At 47.7% G+C, this 15355-nt stretch overlaps 1 protein-coding gene across 1 annotated transcript; it reads right to left on the reverse strand.

Annotated features, from left to right (window-relative positions):
* Window positions 1–353: 353 nt before the first annotated feature.
* On the reverse strand, window positions 354–12110 carry LOC105675507 (uncharacterized). The gene is made up of 2 exons (XM_067355790.1): window positions 10505–12110; window positions 354–5013 (listed from the first exon to the last, which is right to left on the reverse strand). Exons 1-2 carry the CDS (start codon window positions 11391–11393, stop codon window positions 4064–4066), a joined length of 1839 nt encoding a protein of 612 aa, XP_067211891.1. The 5' UTR covers window positions 11394–12110; the 3' UTR covers window positions 354–4063.
* Window positions 12111–15355: the final 3245 nt, after the last annotated feature.

Consider the following 15355-nt stretch of genomic DNA (forward strand, 5'->3'; position numbering starts at 1 on the left):
GTATAAATATGCGTTTATACGCGTGGGGAAACGCAGTAGTGAGCCTCGGCGTGTTCGCAGACACGGCTGCGACAGCTATTGAACTATTACACGCTTAACTGAAACGGACTGACTGCAGTGGCGTGCCTTGCTGCTCTCGGTGCGTGCGGCGTTACGACCTCAAGCGGGTAATCCCCATACGAATTCGAGAACACAGCGCGTACAACTCTGTTTAACCCGTCAATGTTCGTGCGAACGCCGTCAAAGTTATTTCCCTTTCACGCTTCAATTGCATGAATTATCGAGTTATTTTATCCTTTTCTTAACGTTTTCAACGTTCAATTCTTTTAATAGAATTTGTATTTAGAGATTAATTTTTTTTTATGGAAAAGAGCTCTAAGTTTAATTTTTGAAAAAAAATATTGTGCGCGCACTCCGTATATCAAGGCAATCACAATTAAGTGAAAGTTATATATAGTAGAGATATTAACACATTGTATACTCGAAATACGACTGCGTACAGTATTCTGCGCGATATTTCACAAATATTTCAAAATTATTGCAGGAACAATTAAGAGATCTCTGCAAACTGAATATAGAACGCGCCTAATTAATAGCTAGATTAGGGCCGATTAAGATAATTTCCGCGACGATGTTTAAGCAGAGGAAATAAATTTGCCAGACGCAGCCACTTAGCTGCATAACGCTCGGCGACGTAACGAGCGCGGCGTTTGTTATTAATTAAGTGCTTCTTACGTCGGCTGCGACTGCAGAGGTGAAATCAGGAGGGAGAAAGAGAGCGAGAAAGAGAGAGAGAGAGAGAGAGAGTTTTCTTGAAAAAGAGTCTCCGTAGCATACAGAAGTCTATAACGAAGTTACGCCACTGTCGATGTTCGAAACGTTGGGAGGGTGCGAGTGTCGCGCGGGGGTTGGTTATTTCACGGTCCACTCGCTCCACTCACACCCCTCAGAAGCGGCGGCGGCGGCGGCGGTCCCTTTCCCAAATCCACCCCTAAGAATTAATTCGAGAGAATCGTCCGGCGACCGACCGACAGCCACTCCTACCTTTTTGAGCGCCCTCGGATCATCTTTCCCCTCCCCCGCGGATCCTTCTCTCATCGCTCTGCTTTCGTATTCCCGTTCGCGTCGATTTAACTTCCCTCTGACTCCTGCTCCGATAACACCCATCGTTTCGACGGAAGGTCCGATGGAGGAGTCGAGATAAGAAAAACGGAAGAATGGGCAGGTTTTAAAGTTTTTCTCTAAATTGTTCCTTTGTTCTTTCGTATAAGATATTTTTTTAAAATCTATTTTTGTGCTTGCAAAGCATTATCAACACTCTTTCCATCAATATCTTTTACCGAATTAATGTTCGAATACTTGCAAATAATAAATAAATATTTTCAAAAATTTTTAACAAATGACAAAAAAACTGTGCAATTATGTTTTTCGTAATTTACAAATCAACACTTACCTTCTTCCATGCGTAAGTCGCGAGAAATCAGTCTTCCGAGAAACCCAGTCAAGTCTTTGTCGGTTTAGCAAGCAAGAGACTCGCGACGTTTAGTGAAACGGCACTTAACGAGTCGCTTTGTCTCACTAATGTGTAGAGATACTTTTACCTTCAATTCATAATTAAGACGAGCATAAGCGCGTGGTCATATCACCGACGACGCGTGTCGCGCAGCTTCTAATTTCAGCATCAAAGCAAGGCGCGAGCAATTTTCCGTCAATTGAACGTGGCTGCCTTTGGAAGTCAAGAACAAGACGGCACTGTGTGGTCGGAATTACGCGTGGTAGACTGCGCGAAAGCGCAGGTCTCTCAAAGAACGGGTAACGCAAAACTGCCATCCGGTCGTCTAATGGCTCCGTTCACTTAGCGCGTCTTCTCGTTCTCCTCTTCGCGGCCGTTGCTCGACTTCCCCTTATCTTCCGCAAAAACGACAGCCACTTTTCTCCCGTGCCCGAAATCAGACGGGCCGTGCTATCGGAAACGACAGACGAGCGATCGCCGCTCGTTAAGGGCTGATAAAGAAAAAAGAACGTAATCGGCGAGCCGGAGGCAAGGAAGGTAGGAAAGCAATTACAGCAACGATCCCTGAGATTCCGTGATACTGTGATACGGAGCAATTGGCTTTCAGCGTGTCGCCTTAATTGAACTTATGGATCTTTTTTCGTCGCGTTGAGAAGCTGCAAGAACTAAACTATCGGAGGGCTAGAAATTATTGGGTGACAATAGATCGATTTTGATTCGACTTACTGATGAAATACGCGTCTCGTTATCGGGAAGTTAAATCTCGATGTCAGGAATCGAAACCGAAATCGAGGTGAGCTCAATTTTCGATTTTATATAAATAGATCAAAAAGATATATTTTTATTTTCTCTCCGTTTGCCTTTTCTCTGCGTTTATTTATAATAAAAAATTACTAGCAAGAATTGAACTCACACCGACATTGCACGGGTTTCAATACCTAAATGACACTCACTGTGTGATGGTATTACAGTATTAGACATGCAGATGAGATGAAATTTGCAATTTCACCCGGCGGCGAATTATGCCGCGACTAACGCGAGAACGTGAATGATGCGAGATGTTGCCGGTGACATGACGGTTCGAGTGTGGTAAGCAAAATCGATCTTTATTCTTCATCGCACGTGCAGCGGGGATTATTCTTATTTATACACATTGGATAGAGGTTTTTACGAGCGTAACGTATGACTTTTATTTTACACAGGAACGATCGCTACGTTCCGCAGCGTGCCTCGCGCGATCAGCGCGAAACATCGCTCACTAATTCTTTCTCCACAATCGCAAACGTCGTGCTCTCGCATGCACACTCGCACATCCACTCTCACGCACACACACCTTACCGTTAAGAGCATTTCTGATAAAATCTACTTCCCTTTAAGACGAGTTTTCCTCGTCGCTTAACCGCGGCGACGAACGGAATATGTTACAAAGGTGAGAAAACGACAAGGACTCGGGGTGTTCGTGTTACTTTACTTTGCTTGGAGAAAAGTACCGAAGTCTCATTTTCGTATTAGATGAAGAATGACTCGCGCCAGTTCCGAGCAATGTTACGATAGTTTATGACTCCGTTCAACCTTTACGACGTAAAGCTCGCGAATGAGAAAAGATGAGTGCAAATTGGAGAAGCCGAAGTAATCAAAACTTTTTAACGAAGCTTCGCCTTCTACTCCATTATCATTTCATTTTTTTTGTCGAAGTTATCTATCAAGAGACGAGTGCGTTCGTTTTAAAAAGGTGTCGTTCTCTCCGCCACTGTCCGAAAATCGGCGTTGAGAGGCAAATACGCACGGAATTTAAATGTTTGGCCAGTGTCGCGCCTGAATGATACGCTCGTTTTTTCGAACATCACCCCACATAAACCGATTATGCTATCGAGTCGATCCACGTGTGCAACGGGAAGACAAAATATAACATCGCGGCTACCTACGCGCCCGATCTAACAAACGAAAACATTACACCATTCGATACTTAATTAGATTTTAACATTTTTCTTCTCTAAACATTGAACAAAAATTGCTACCCCGAAACACGACAAGGTATCATTTCGTAGTATCTATATCCGGAAAATCACATAAGTCCAGGACATGAAACCGTTCAATAATCTCTAAATTATACAAATGTTGCTTTCGAGTGGAATAAAAGTTGGATGAATGCATGTAGTTTTGTTTTCGTACACAGTGCAATTATTATTTATTTGTTCATTTAGTGCTTGTAAAAAATTATATTAAACATTTCGACCTGCGAAAATTGTGGACTTATGTTCTTTTCAAAACGATCGTCTCATTTCATTATCGCACACAACAACGCGGATGGCGTTTCTACCGATTTAGTAAAAAACAATTGTGATTATCGTGAGAAAACAATGACCGAGAAACGCCAAGGCCGTTGAGCAAAATGTTTGCCAAGTCCACGAGCTGAAGAAGGCGTGCGCAACTTACTTCTCTCTTGGTACTTTTCTTGACGCGGTCGCAAGCGCTCACACGAGCCCACCGTTTCCTTGTCGAGGACTACGAAGGCGAAGACGCTGGCACGAGGCATCATCGCCGAGTTCGCTACGCGTGCGGGTGCGTGTGCGGGTGCGGATGGGACGAGAGAGTCAGGCCGGTGGAAGAAGGCGTGGAGGTCGGCGGACCCGACGCAGTCGCGGCGGATGTCGCTGATAGATGATGGCCGAAGAAGGTCGGTCCCGTCGGCGGGTAAGGTGGGGCCGCCGGATGATAATAGCCGGGCGGCGGCGGCGGTACCGGCGGCGGCGGGTGGTGTACGTGAGCGTGCGGATGCGGATGCGCGTGCGAGTGCTGCAGCGGGTGCTGATGTGGATGCGTGGCGAACAGGAAGGCGGCGGGCGCGTACGGCGACGGATGCGGCGGCGTCGTCGGCACCGTGGGACTGTTGACGTCCAGGCCTGGGTTCTGTTTCTTCCACTTCGTGCGCCGATTCTGGAACCAGATCTTCACCTGGGTCTCCGTCAGCTGCAACTCGAGCGCCAAGTTCAGACGCTCGCACACGGACAGATAACGGGTTGTCTTGAACTTGTTCTCCAGCCTAACCAGCTGTTCGTACGTGAAGGCCGTGCGCGCCCTTCTAGGCTTGCCGCTTGCGTTGCTGCTACTCCCGCCACCACCCCCGCCACCACCGCCGCCGCCGCCACCGCTGCCGCCGCCGCCGCCGCCGCCGCCGCCGCCGCCACCGCCGCCGCCAGTGCCGTTCTGCCCGTTTTGACCTTGACCCTGGCAGTTTTGTACCTGGACACCGCTCGACGACGTGGACGACGACGAGGACTGTCGTTTCTTGCAGTTCGAAGTGGCAGTGTTGGTGCCGCTGCTGGTCGTATTTTCCCGGCCGACGCTGCCGGAGTCCTGATCGACCACTCGCATTTCAATATCCTCGTCTTCCTCCTCTTCCTCGACGTCCTCCTCCATTTCTTCCATGACGGTGTCCGGTGTGCCTTCCTCATCTTCCTGGCCGCTGCCGCAGGCGAATTCACCCCGCGAGTCCCCATCTGAAAATAATAATCACGGGATCACTTTTGTGTCACGTGACGGAAGGTAACCGCGGAGAAAGAGGCGATGATACGGGTCGGTGTCGGGTGACGAGGATTGATTATACGGGGAACAAAATTGCGGCGTTCGCACCGCGTGAGATGATTCTGACATTCACCACGTACTTTCAGATTCACTGGATATTTATTTCCATTCACCATAAAATATTTTTATCCAATTCAATTTGCGTTGAAAGAAAATCGATTTCGAATTCGTCGAAGGTGTAGTTGTGAGAGAATATTATAAAGTACGACACATATTCTCAAATTAAGGACTTCTATTGACAAATATTTGCGCACACCGAGAAAAATTAATTTGTTATTTGAATTATCAATCATTTTAACGATTGCGCAAACATGGTATTAGACATTGGCAGTCAATTTTAGATCCGTGGACAATCATATAAATGCGTATCGCCTTTCGAACTATACTTAATTCAATTTGTTTTGAACGATTTATTAGCGAAGTTCCTTCGCCTTTCGTAAAGAGCCGAGTTACGTAGCGGCCGATCGAGCGACCGAGTCGCGATCGTGCCTGCTAACTGAACGATTTGGACGCGAGGCAGAGAGGAACAGAGAGATGCGGAGAAAGAGAGAAAGAACGGCCAATCGTTCGCTCAATGAGAGAGGAGATTGGAGATTCAATCAGCACGCAGATGTCCCGGGGACAGATATTCCCTGGCTATGGTCCGTGGGGGTTGGGGTGCCCCTGGGATACCGCGAGTGGGGATAGCCTGCCGAATAAAACCAGAGAGACACAGAGAGAGAGAAAGACAGAGAGAGAGAGAGAGAGAGAGAGAGAGAGAGAGAGAGAGAGAGAGAGAGAGAGAGAGAGAGAGAGAGAGAGAGAGAGAGAGAGAGAGAGAGAGAGAGAGAGAGAGAGAGAGAGAGAGAGAGAGAGAGAGAGAGAGAGAGAGAGAGAGAGAGAGAGAGAGAGAGAGAGAGAGAGAGAGAGAGAGAGAGAGAGAGAGAGAGAGAGAGAGAGAGAGAGAGAGAGAGAGAGAGAGAGAGAGAGAGAGAGAGAGAGAGAGAGAGAGAGAGAGAGAGAGAGAGAGAGAGAGAGAGAGAGAGAGAGAGAGAGAGAGAGAGATAGATAGATAGAGAGAGAGAGAGAGACACACACACACAGAAAGGATAGACGGAAAGCAACGAGGACGGTGTGTGGCCGCGGAGGGTAAGTGAGAGCGAGAGAAAGAGAAAGCGGGCAAGACAGGCGGGGTGAGAAGGGGCGAGGGAGACAGCGAGACTTTATCCGAATTGGCGTGGCTCGTGGCCCATAGCCTGCAGCCTAGCACAGTGCCTGGGGGTTGGAAGTCCGTAGGGGGCGACGGATCGAGAAGGTTTACGCCGTAATGGGATTTGTATCTCGTTAACGCGCGATCGTTCTTGCCCCGTCGTACAGGCCGCCAAGCGGCTACCTTTCCCATCTCTCTGTCCCTTTCCCGTTCTCTTTGGCCTTCTTCCGATCGACTATACACCGCCGTTCTCCGTTCTCGTATAACGCGACCCCCCCCCCCCTCCTTCTCCCCACATCGAGATATACCTGTGCCGGTGTCGATTGATTGCGTCTAATTGAATTGCGTAATTTATATTGTTTCTTCTTCTTCCCGCTTCGTCGCCGCACGTCGACGCGCTCCACCGAGGATCACGTCCTGTTTTGTCGGCCAAAGCGTTCCGCGGTCTTTAATAAAGTCAAGTATGTTGAATAATTGAATTTTTTATCGCTCCTTTTGTTTTTAACGTTAATTCGCTTTAGATTTGGCGCGCGTTAAAGTTTCAATCGTTTATTTAAATGTTTTTCAAATTTACAGTAATTTAAATGTAATTTAAAGCCATCAGAATTCTTAAAAGCACAAGATTTTGGAAAAATATATTCAACAGGAATGTGATCAGTTAATTGTCATGTGAGATATAATTTTAATAATTCTAATTATTCTAATTAAAATTCTAATTAGAATAATTAGAATTATTATATCCAAATTATTTTAATTGGGAATTATTTTTATGAAAGATACATCCTAAATTAAACTTAATATTTTGTACTACAAGATGCAATATGTATTCTTGACAGAGTGGCTCTAGAAAAGTAATGAAAGTGTTTCCTCGAGAGAAGCATTATCAACGTCACTTCGTCGCCTAGTATGACAGCTGCGACGACGTGAAATTAATTGAGTTCATCAGGGAATTAACGACCGTAGATCGCGTCATTTCTGTCATTACGTTTTTATGACGACAGGATCGCCGATGGGTGGACCATTCATATCGTTTAGATCTTCTTCATTAACCACGATCAGGCGAGTTACATGCGAGCGAAACGATCGGGGATGTATGCCGAGTCCCCGAGGGGTACGTTAAGGGCACACAAGGGGGAACGCCGCCGTCGCAGTGTGCTGCGACAAAGCAGCAGACACGGGAATACTTATCTCATTTCGGTTTTCCTCATTAAACACAATGACAGTGTTTAACGACAAGTGGCACGATCGGGGAATACGCAATAAACAAAATCCCCAATCGCTTTCGCACCGCTTGCGGCGATGGATTGCGTGTTCGCGATTTATCTTAATGGAGATTTCTAATGATTGCGTACAAGTGATATTTCGATATATTGCAGTCATAATTGCAGTTGTATAATAGCATAAATTGTGAGATATATTTTTTAGGTCGTAAAAAATCGGGATAAATTAAAGCTATATTAAGCAGCAATTTAATCTCGCTTGCAAAGTCTCTTATAATCGTGTAAAAATTATTTCATTCTCTTTTTCTCATTCCCGATAACGAACGTAACAGCTGCAAAAGGCGATACGCGGATCGGCGTGATCTCTCGGGCTTTTCCGAAGCGTACGTAAGATAATTATAAATTTCGCTGAAATCTAGCGGAAGATCCTGGATCTCGGATCATGAACGCAACGTTCGGAGGGGTGACTTTCGTGGGTGCTGCGACAATGAGGCGGTGGGAGGGGGAGAGAGAGAGAGAGAGAGAGAACGTACGTAAACGAGAAGGAAGGACGGAGAGAAAGAGAGCGAGAGAGAGAAGTCATTGTGATGCAGAAGAGCCAATTTTCTGGGCGGCTTGGCGTGATGCGGTGCGATACGGCGCGATGCTGCGCGATTATCATAACAACCGGCGATATTATTCCGTCGGCGAATCCAGGCGGCGGGGGTGGCGAAGAGATCCCGGTAGCGGCAGTCGAAACGGATTGGCTTGGGTCTGATGCACTTTTAATGGGAAGCGGCGACCGTCTCGGTAAGATGGATGAGCCGGCAATCGTGTAATCTCGATTTCGACGGCTGCGATCGATCCATCGCGTGCGCGCGCGGTTTCCCGCACCCTCTGCTTTTTTTCCGGTTCCTTCTTCGCTCGGCGGTATAAACATCCTTGGCCGTCTGTCGATGGAAGACGACGGCGGCTGGACTGTCCGTCGAGCCGCTGATTTCGCAAGCACCCGGTGTCCCGTACCGGGATAAAGGGACGACGATGACGGGGTTCAAGGACTGGTTAACGCAGATTAGCGGAGCAATTTGTCACGCTCCGACAGGCCGCCGCCGCCGCCGACGCCGCCGCCGCCGCCGCCGTCGCCGCCCGGTCGTTTCCCCTGCTCGCCTTCGTGCTGTCCGCTTCTGCCTCGCTTCACCCCTTCTTCGGGATGCTTCTTCCGTCCCTTATCGGCCTGCAGGACCACTTCTCCGCGTCTGCCCGCCAGACTCCATTAAATTCGAAAGTCAACTGTGAAATTGAGATCCTCTGCGACGAACGGTCACCGAACTCGTACAATTCACCACCGATAAATTCCTCCCGTCGTTTTCGTGCGTCGAGGGTACATTCAGAAGGGCGGCAAAAAATTGCTTTGTAACGCCAATGAAATTGAGATCGATTTAATTGTTTACACGTGTCGGTAATACGATCTAGATGAGTAATAAGGTAACGCGAGTTTCTATGCTAACAATAAGTTATTCTTGGTTATTTTTTTTGGCAAGCGCAATATAAAATATCGCAAATAGAGGTGAAGCCAATTAAATCTTAATTTATTCATCGTGTCATTCATCATCGTTTGCGATTGCTTGTTATCAAATTTACAATCTATAATTAAAACTAGTAATAATTAATAAGAAAATAGAAGAGGCAGACGAACTATAAACAACGCGTAAATTTTAATGTATTATATCTGCAAGTTTATCTATTGTATCATTCTAGATAATTTAATAATTATAATTTTTTTTTCATTTTAGATTTGTTTAATCGAATCCTCTTCAATTTTTAATAACTAATAATATATATTTTTTGCAAAATATATTTTTAATATTATTGTATATCGAAGAATTTAAATGAGATGTTCGTGTGTAATTTTTTAATAGTATTTATATATAAAGCTACGCAAACACATCCAACTATATATATTATATATGTACTCTAGCAATTTTCTCGCGCCTATTGCATCGCGAAGCCCTGTTGCTCATACGTATCGTTCCGCGACCGCGTTAACACGATCGGGAACGACATTAATAAGACGCTGGAAGAGTTTCGTTCTCACGTTTTGAGTGAGATATCCCTACGTCGTCACTTTTGCCGGAATCTTCGTGTATCGTCGTACACGCAAATAGCCCGACAGCTCCCAAAATTGCACGATCGTCGGAGAAGAAGTCCTCCTTCTAATGTCTAAAGTTAGAACGAGGAAGAAGCGAAAGAGGACTAGCGAAGCATCAAGAGGGCTGAGACGCAAGTTGAGCGAACGCCGGACGCGAAAAAATATCGCTTGGGAGATCACGCGATTACGAAAACTTCAAAGAAAGCGGCAGCGCGGGAAATACCGACTTTTCTTCGCCCGTAAATATCGCATGGTGTGAATGTGTGAAGATTTATTCTCCATCTTCGAGTTAATAGATTAAATCCGCTATTATTCCACGAGTGTCGTGCAGATAAAACATTTCTTTTATTATAAATTATTATTTCGTTTTTCATCTAATGTTAATTTTGCTTATTTTTTAAAATTACAAAAGACGGATTAAATTTGCAACCATGTTTTACTATGAGAAATTATCATTTACAAGCGAGTTATTCATTGGGAATAAGTGTCTATTGCAAAATAATAGAAAAATGTGTATTAATTAATATTATTTTATGATAAATATTTGCGCGGCAATAAAATTCTTTGTTTCACTTTTCAATTAAAGTCAAAGAAATTAAGTTTAGCTTGAAAGAACGACTTTTAAGTCTGCCTGTCGACTTCTCCCTTTCTCTTTGTCTCTTTCTGTTTCAACCAATTAGATCCTGACTGAAACGCGACGCTTAAGACGTCACGCGTTCGGTTATTCTTAGTTCATCTGACGAGATAGCCGCGTTGCGCGACAGATCCGCGTCGGATCTTCGTAATCGAGAATGTCAATTAAGCGGCCCGGGAGAAGCCGCCTGCCAGAATGAGAGAAAAGAGTGACATGTGAACTTGTTGTTATTCACCTTCGTGCACGCTGCCGGCGCGTCGATGTCGGCGATGCTGCACGCGATTATGCACGACGCGGCCACCGGTAAATTTGTTCGGGTCGAGGATATTCTCAACGGAGAATGCGAGGCACCGCTTGTTGTTCGTCTGCACCGTGCTGGTAGCGGTCGTGGTGATGCTACCTGTCGACGTGCCGGTGGTGGTGCGCGCCACGTTACCGGAAGTGCACACAGTCATGACGGTCGAGCCAGTAGCGCCGTGCCCGGATATGTACACTGACGTCCCGTGACCGGTGGGCCCGCCACTTTGCACACAGGTAAAAGAATGCACCCCGCGGTTGGTGAACGGATGAACGAACTGCTCGGATGCGACGACGCCTCTCGACGACGGCGCCGTGAGGTCCACCGGGCTGCTGGGATTGCTCTCGTCGACGTCCTCGCGACAGACGTCAACCTCGATGTCCCCGTCTTCGTGGTAGCTACCGTTTCGGTGTCTCTCGGGTTGGTGTCCCTCGTCTTCCTCCTCTTCCTCCTGTTCCTCGTCGTCTTCGTCATCGACGACGACGTTTCTCCTGGCCGTCGCGTTTCGCTCGTCCTCCGCCTCGTCTTCCTCCTCCTCGTCTTGCTCTTCGTCCTCTTCGTCGTTCCTCCGCTTTTCCCTACCCGCTGGATCTATCTCGTGGTACTGATCCTTTTCAATGGCAGTGACGGATCGCAGGATCGGCGAACTCGACGGCGATTGCTGTCGCACGCTGTCGTACCGCGGGAAGGACTCTGTGCGTACGAGCAACACCGGCCTTCTCTCCGGCGGCGGTAACGATAGACCGGCACGCATGTCGGTTTCTTCTCGTTGTAGGACGACCGGTCCTAGAGGCGACACGGTCCTGCCTTCCTGCATCCTCCACATTACCCGTAAAGTAAAGCAGATCTATCTTTATCTAATCTCGCGTCCCTTCATCCTCGCTCCCTCGGAAGTTACAAGTTTCTTCGCAGCCGTTGAAATATTTCTTTGATCGCAACTCTATTCACCTCTATTCAAGCCGATCTTGATCTATCGGCACACATCAAACGCAAATCCATCATACGCGTTTCACTTTTCTTCTTTGAACGTCACTAATCTTGGCACGATGACGACGACGACGACGACACTAGTTCAATACGCCGCAATAAAACGAAACAAATGCGAATTATTGAACCCGACGCAGCGATGACGTGTACCGGAACAGCACTTGCGACTTTGCGCGATATGATATCGGACTTGGATCTGTCGACGGCCCTCACGACGACGGACAAATCGTGGCGATTTAGGGATATCCCTCACAGTATGGGCGCGCGATTAGCAATGTCTTTGGCCGGCCGACGCGCGTACCGTAGCAGCCACTCTCGGGAGTCCCGCGGTGTAGAGCCATGGTGGCAGAATTGGTGGTATATCGGCGTATTATTAGCGCCGAGGAGAGAGCCGTCACGAACGGCGGCACCGTGGGTCCGAGTGGAACGGCGAAAGTAGGGAGGAAGGGGGTTCGTTCCGCCTCGATTGGGCGTGGTTAACCCCGCTCGCACCGTCGGAAAAGCTCCCGTCGGCCACCAATGGGCGTGCCGGACGATTCACCACCGGGGGGGTTGCGCGCACACACGTGCTTTACACGCTCGTAACCGAGAACCGCGAGAACGCGCGCGCCTCTGTGTTGGTCGCGTGCGCATCGTTGCGCATACACATACGCACGGATGTGTGTAGCACGGATGACACACACTCGAAGCGGTCACGTACACGAGTGAGCCGCGACTTGAATGGACGAGGCACGAACACGCGGACGAGCGCCGCGTGCAGACGTCTCCGCGGCGAGCTTTCGCCAGATACTCGGATGTGTACACACAGGTACCGCTTTTCCACCGCACCCCGCGGTCTCTCTTTCTCCGCCCTCTCGCACCCCCCCTCGCGTCATCCCGCCTCTTTTCACGATCGGACCGGCTAAAGTGGTTTGTCTTTGATTTAACCACCACACAGCGACTCGGGCGAGCGGCGTCGATGAAGGAACACCTTTCCCTCCGTACCCACGCGCCACGTCATCCGAGAAAGAAAGAAGGAAAGCAGAACGTGTAGAGGAATTGCATGCTCGCCACATGTATACGCGATCGCGAAACGCTCGGTGGGTTCGACGATGATCGTCGTTGTGTCGACGCGGCGGCGGCGGCGGCGGCGGCGGCGGGGGCGGCGCATCGCAGCCTCCCCGACGATTGTGTATAGCGATCTCCTCTCTCGTGCACAGGGTGGAGAGTATAATCGTGGTAGGTACACGGCGCGCAGATATCTTCCCTCTCATGCCGCGCTGAACGGTGAAACCATGGTGGAGTGGTGGGCGGCTGGCGATCAAATCAGAACCAACATAACGACCGAACGACCGGCCGGCCGACCGACCGACCGACCGACCGACGGACGGGCTGATGCGAGAGAGCCGGCGCTCTGCTACCGCTCCGCTCTTAACTCGGCGCATGGATATTGTTTACCCGACCATTTAGGTAATTGCTGGCCTACCGCCCTGCCAGCCAATCGAACGTAACCGACGGATGCGTCTGCAATACCGATATCTCCCTCTCTCGCTCGTCAACAATGCACCACTCTCTCCGTTGCTCCTGTGTGATCCTCGGCTCTCCTCGCTTCCCTCTGACCGCTTATCTCTCTTCGTTCTCTTCCCCCTTGCGTCCCTTTCGTTTGCTCTTCAGCATCACTCCCTCTCGCCCCCCCCCCCCCGCGATCATCATCGAATTAGCGCGGGACCAATTGTTTGGCGAGACTAACGCGGCTATTGTCGCGGTGATCGATTCTTTCCAGGAAATTGGCGGGATTGGAAAGATACATACGCTTTGCCGGAAGATTGTGGCGGTGGAGCGTTTTGACAGTTTTAATGATTGCCGTTGTGCATTGTTCCAGGACTGTATTTAGAGATAAATGGCCGACATGGTGATGCAGCGAGCGTTTCGAGCGCGATCGAACTTTGTTAGGGGCATTGAAAAATGCGATTGAGCTTGGAATAGTTTTATAGGTGATCAAGAATTATATTGGCGTGCCCGGCGTGCCGAGGTGGACGCGAATATTTCGTCCTGCGAAATTACGATCACCGCGATGATCGCGTTAGATGACAAATTGGATTAAGAATGGCTGCGCTAATCCTCAATTGTACCACCTCATTATTTGATTAGCGCTTGAGCGAGGTAACGGCGCGGTAGTTGAGCCGAGCGAGAAGGTATCGCGGTGTTATCGTGTTCCGCGAAAACTAATTATCACGGGCGCCATAGTTAATGCGATAATAGACCTTTTATTCATCAAGTCCAACCGTTTTGTTAATCGCATATTATGTACACACCGCAGCTTGCCCTGCACATACGGTTATTCCAGAACTACCATTGTCCTTTTTATTTTTATGTTCTTAAGCCAGATTTAAAGTAAATTTTTGTAAAAAAAATTTAATGGAGAGATATCGTCTCTTTCTTATTTATTCTGTTTCAATATTAAACATTTTCATATATTTTTATGAAATAAAAATTCTGTTGAAACAAGGATCAAAGAATCATTGTTCCCATTTGCATGCTTGAAATACAATTTGTTTAAAATAATTAACCCGTCAGTTTTTATTGTTCTCATTCGAACAGCTACTAATGACTTCAAATTAAATTTTGAAAAATTTACAGTTGAGAAAGCTGGAGAGACATTTTTAGAATCCCCTTTGCATTCTCGACTTCGGGAGAAAATAATCGTACAACTATGTGCTTCTCATTCCATCTTGTCACATAAACAGACGAACGTAATAATTCACAGACCCCGTCTACAAAAATATCGGCTTTCACGATCCCCGTTCTTGGAAACGTCATTCTAAACCTGATGTCAATTATTTGCGAATAAACGAGCGCGGTTTTACTCGCGTCGCTTACAGTAAATTTGCTTGCTTACAATTATTGTTTATTACATTTTGTATCTCTTTATAAATCACAGCTACAATCATTGATTGAGAAGGACATTTCGCAGATTATATTTGGCACTAATTGATGTGGGAACAATTTTCTTAGCCTTACCAATTTTGATAATAAAGCTGCGTCATCGCAAATTTGCAAGAAGATGCGTCTTGATTTTGTTGATATTATCGTAAATCAATATTTTAACTATCGTGTAAGATGAAGAATTAATGTATTTGGTAAGCGACGCGTACGATGGATCGAGGTCATTTGCGGTGCATTCCGTATGCATGCACTGTTTGCCACACGATTTGTAGTACGCCAAAACGTAATTAATAATTCAGTCCGTTAATGTAACGCGCACCAATGCGCGCCGCCCAGGTGCTCTGAATGCGTCGCTTGTCTCCGTGGCGATAAATGTAGCGTGCAAAAACCCCCGTGAATGATTTTGCGCATTGATTACGTATTTTCCATGAAGAGATCGCGACGCGATCTCATTGTTGATAATCGAACACCGGAAAACGTCCCTGTTCATTTCAGTCCTCCCCCTGCCTCCCCTAATCGTTATGGCGCAGGTGAGCTTTGAGCCGGTGGATTACTCTACCTGCCAAAGTGATGTGGGTTCAGGCGGGTGAGGGGAAAGGGGGGCCCTAATAGTTCCGAAACGGTACGCGAGGTCGGGATGTTAGCTAGTTGGCGAGATAGACATAGAGCACGAGTGCGGCGCGAGGCTGAGAGGGGGAGTTGATAGAGCGATCGAGCGGGCGAGCGGGGTGAGAGGCCACTGAAGGTGAGAGGGTGAGAGGGGGGGGTGGTGGAGAGAGTCGCTCGGCAGGGAGATCGGGCAGACCAGCCGTGACCAATTTGCGCCCGTTCGTACTCCCGATTCTGATCCCGATCCTATCCGTCGCACACGGATGT

Source organism: Linepithema humile, chromosome 5 (genome assembly GCF_040581485.1).
Source record: "Linepithema humile isolate Giens D197 chromosome 5, Lhum_UNIL_v1.0, whole genome shotgun sequence".
In the NCBI taxonomy this organism is placed as follows: domain Eukaryota; kingdom Metazoa; phylum Arthropoda; class Insecta; order Hymenoptera; family Formicidae; genus Linepithema; species Linepithema humile.

Excerpts from the sequence above, each read along its gene's own strand:
- LOC105675507 (XM_067355790.1), bottom strand. The coding sequence starts at position 11,393 with ATGTGGAGGATGCAGGAAGGCAGGACCGTGTCGCCTCTAGGACCGGTC. Across the intron at positions 5,014-10,504 it reads CGCCGGCAGCGTGCACGAAG|ATGGGGACTCGCGGGGTGAA; the intron begins GTGAATAACAAC and ends TATTATTTTCAG.